At 38.4% G+C, this 2,666-nt stretch overlaps 1 protein-coding gene across 1 annotated transcript; it reads right to left on the reverse strand.

Moving 5' to 3' along the window:
* Positions 1-406: 406 nt before the first annotated feature.
* On the reverse strand, positions 407-2,325 carry LOC129288367 (carboxylesterase 1-like). Its single transcript, XM_054924903.1, has 2 exons — positions 1,141-2,325; positions 407-744 (listed from the first exon to the last, which is right to left on the reverse strand). The coding sequence occupies exon 1, from the start codon at positions 2,165-2,167 to the stop codon at positions 1,187-1,189; it is 981 nt and encodes a 326-aa protein (XP_054780878.1). The 5' UTR covers positions 2,168-2,325; the 3' UTR covers positions 407-744; positions 1,141-1,186.
* Positions 2,326-2,666: the final 341 nt, after the last annotated feature.

The raw sequence follows: 2,666 nt of genomic DNA on the forward strand, positions 1-2,666 counted from the left end.
AAATTATAATTGTTTTAACTTTTTTTAAGGATTTGAAGTGACAAAAATGTTAAATAGAAAATTTAGATTTGATTTTAATAAATTAAAAAATAATATAAAATTATATTTATGATAATATATTAAGTATCTTAAATAATTTTGTCTTAAGCCTCAAAACTCCTTCACATGGCTGGCTTCACATAAAACATAACAACCACTTGAGATTATCATATATTCACATACAACTCTGCCATATATCCATATGTGCCCCCAAAAAGTTGAACCATCTATAAGACTGAGTAATATTTCTGAGCTGGTTTGTTTTTAGAGTATGATAAATCTCCTTCGAATAATAAGTCCAAATTATATAACAAGATGAAAAGGATAAATAAATCAAAAATTCACCAAACTTCTTTGGAGGTTTAGTTCCTTTTTTGAGCACTCAACATGCAGCAAATACATTTGTTTCATATAAAGAATGGCTCAGTCTGTGATCTAAGTCTCAACTCTAATAAAGTTACAAGACTTTAATAATATGTTACACAGATAGCTATTTATGGGACATACAAATAATCAACCGAAAGTCTTCAACTAATGTTGTTGTTTTTTTTTTTTTAAATTTTTTATCAAAGAGCTAGCTAGTGAACTCAACTTCGACACGACAAAATCATTGAAATGTGCGAACCTTTCTTCGTTGCTGTTGTTTGTTTCGTTTTGTTTTCTTTTTTTGGCCCCTTACCAACTTGAAACGTCCGATTATGCAAGCTGACAAGTTTATAATAGAGCTAAGTGATTTTAAAAGTCAAAGACACTATTATTTGTTATCTTCTCAGTGGGGATAGAATAGATAAATTTAAATATATCAATCACACACACACACACACACACACAATAAATATAATGTGCGCGTCACGCAAGACGGGCATAAGATACAGACACGTGACATTTCACGTTTCACGCCTTAAAGTCAAACAAAATCATTTTTCATATCTAACTAAAAAATAGCACACTCACGTCTCATAGGCAAAATGCCACAATTAAAACAATTTTATATTGTGTCATGCCACTATTAACTATTTTCTGTTTTCTTTATTTTGGCAGACAGCAAGTGATGAGGAAAATAAAACATAAGCAAAGTTTTCTTTTTATATTTTCATTTACCTGAATAAAAGTAAAAATTTAATGGATGATAGAAATTTTCTTCGATTCAGGAAGCGTAGATGAAATCTTTAATGATGTTGAAGAGTGGGCCAGCTTTGGTTGATTCCATGTGTTCCATGAAATGATAGCCTTCACGAACGTGCTCGACCACCTTCACTCCTCTGCTGCGCAACTTCTCTCCTATCTCCACCTGTCGATCAATCATTGGATCTCCGACACATGCGGCCACTAAAACCTCCCATCCAATCCGTTGGATCACATCAGCATCTTGCACCACCGGCGGATTGCAATACTCGTGATCTCTATCCGCACCAAAAGGCAGTGCGAGCTCCCACATCAGATCAGTCACACTGAGAGGCAAAATGGGGTTATTGGCAAGCCTCACCTCTGACTCAGTTCTCTGGGACCCACCAAAAAATGGGTGGTGCAATATCAGCCCTTTCATCTTCAACGGTCCAAACTCATCAACGGCTGATGCTACACGTAGTCCCACGTGGTAAGCCATGTTGGCTCCCGCACTTGTGCCCATGAGGTAGCAGCTAGAGACGTCGGAAAATTCACGTATCCATTTCTCGTCGGTGGCTTTCAACCACTGCAAGGCCTCCGTTGCGTCGTCATAGGCGGCCGGAAGCCGGGCTTCAGGAGCAAGACGGTACTTGACGGAGACGACGACGGCCGAAAGGTGGTTTGCCATTTCGGAACAGAAGTCATGGTTTAAAGTGGAAGAAGCACTAAGGATAATAAAGCCACCGCCGTGAAAGTAGACGATGAGAGGCAACTTGGTTGAAGAAGAAGACGACGAAGAGATTGCGTTGCGAGGGAGGTACAGCCGGAGGAAGGTGGCGTTGTTAGGGTTAAGAAGAATGTCTTTGGAGAGAACCGGCGACGGAGAGTCGGGATCCGGTGTGGCGGCGGCTGTCGGAAAAGACATGAGACGAGTGATGGAGCCATCTGGGTTTTTGGTAATCTGAAGAAACTGATAAGGATCAATGGTGCACAAGGCCTGTTCTTGAGGTTGCTGAGACATGTTTGATGGGTCTGAGATCGGAATTGAAGGATTAATGCGATCTATGTTGTGTTCAGATCCTTGTTCTTGCAGCTCTCTCTCCGGTTATAATATATGCTTCGAAAGACAGGTCCATGAAAAGAACAGCTAGAGCAAATGCAGAGGATATTTAATTCCAAGTTCAGTAAAATGTAATCAAATGTATAGATATAATTTAATAAAACTTTTACACGACACGACACACTGAACGGTCTTCTTGTGAACAGTTGAACACGTCTCTTACAAAATAGAACTTGACGAAGAACAGTTATGCAGATTGATTAAGCATTAACGTCTGTGTCTCTATTAATTTATTATATGTCATGTTTCTATTTGTTTTTAATTAATTCTCTTTTTAGAGCCTTTTATATGAGTACAGCTTTTCTAATCTGTATGATATCTAGATGGAATTGTGCGATCTCAAATGAAGTGATCTTCGGAAAGATGAAGAGGAAACCTCAGAGACCAAGTCGATCAATTT

Source organism: Prosopis cineraria, unplaced genomic scaffold (genome assembly GCF_029017545.1).
Source record: "Prosopis cineraria cultivar Desert tree isolate PC_DT_omini unplaced genomic scaffold, ASM2901754v1 PC1, whole genome shotgun sequence".
In the NCBI taxonomy this organism is placed as follows: Eukaryota; Viridiplantae; Streptophyta; class Magnoliopsida; order Fabales; family Fabaceae; genus Prosopis; species Prosopis cineraria.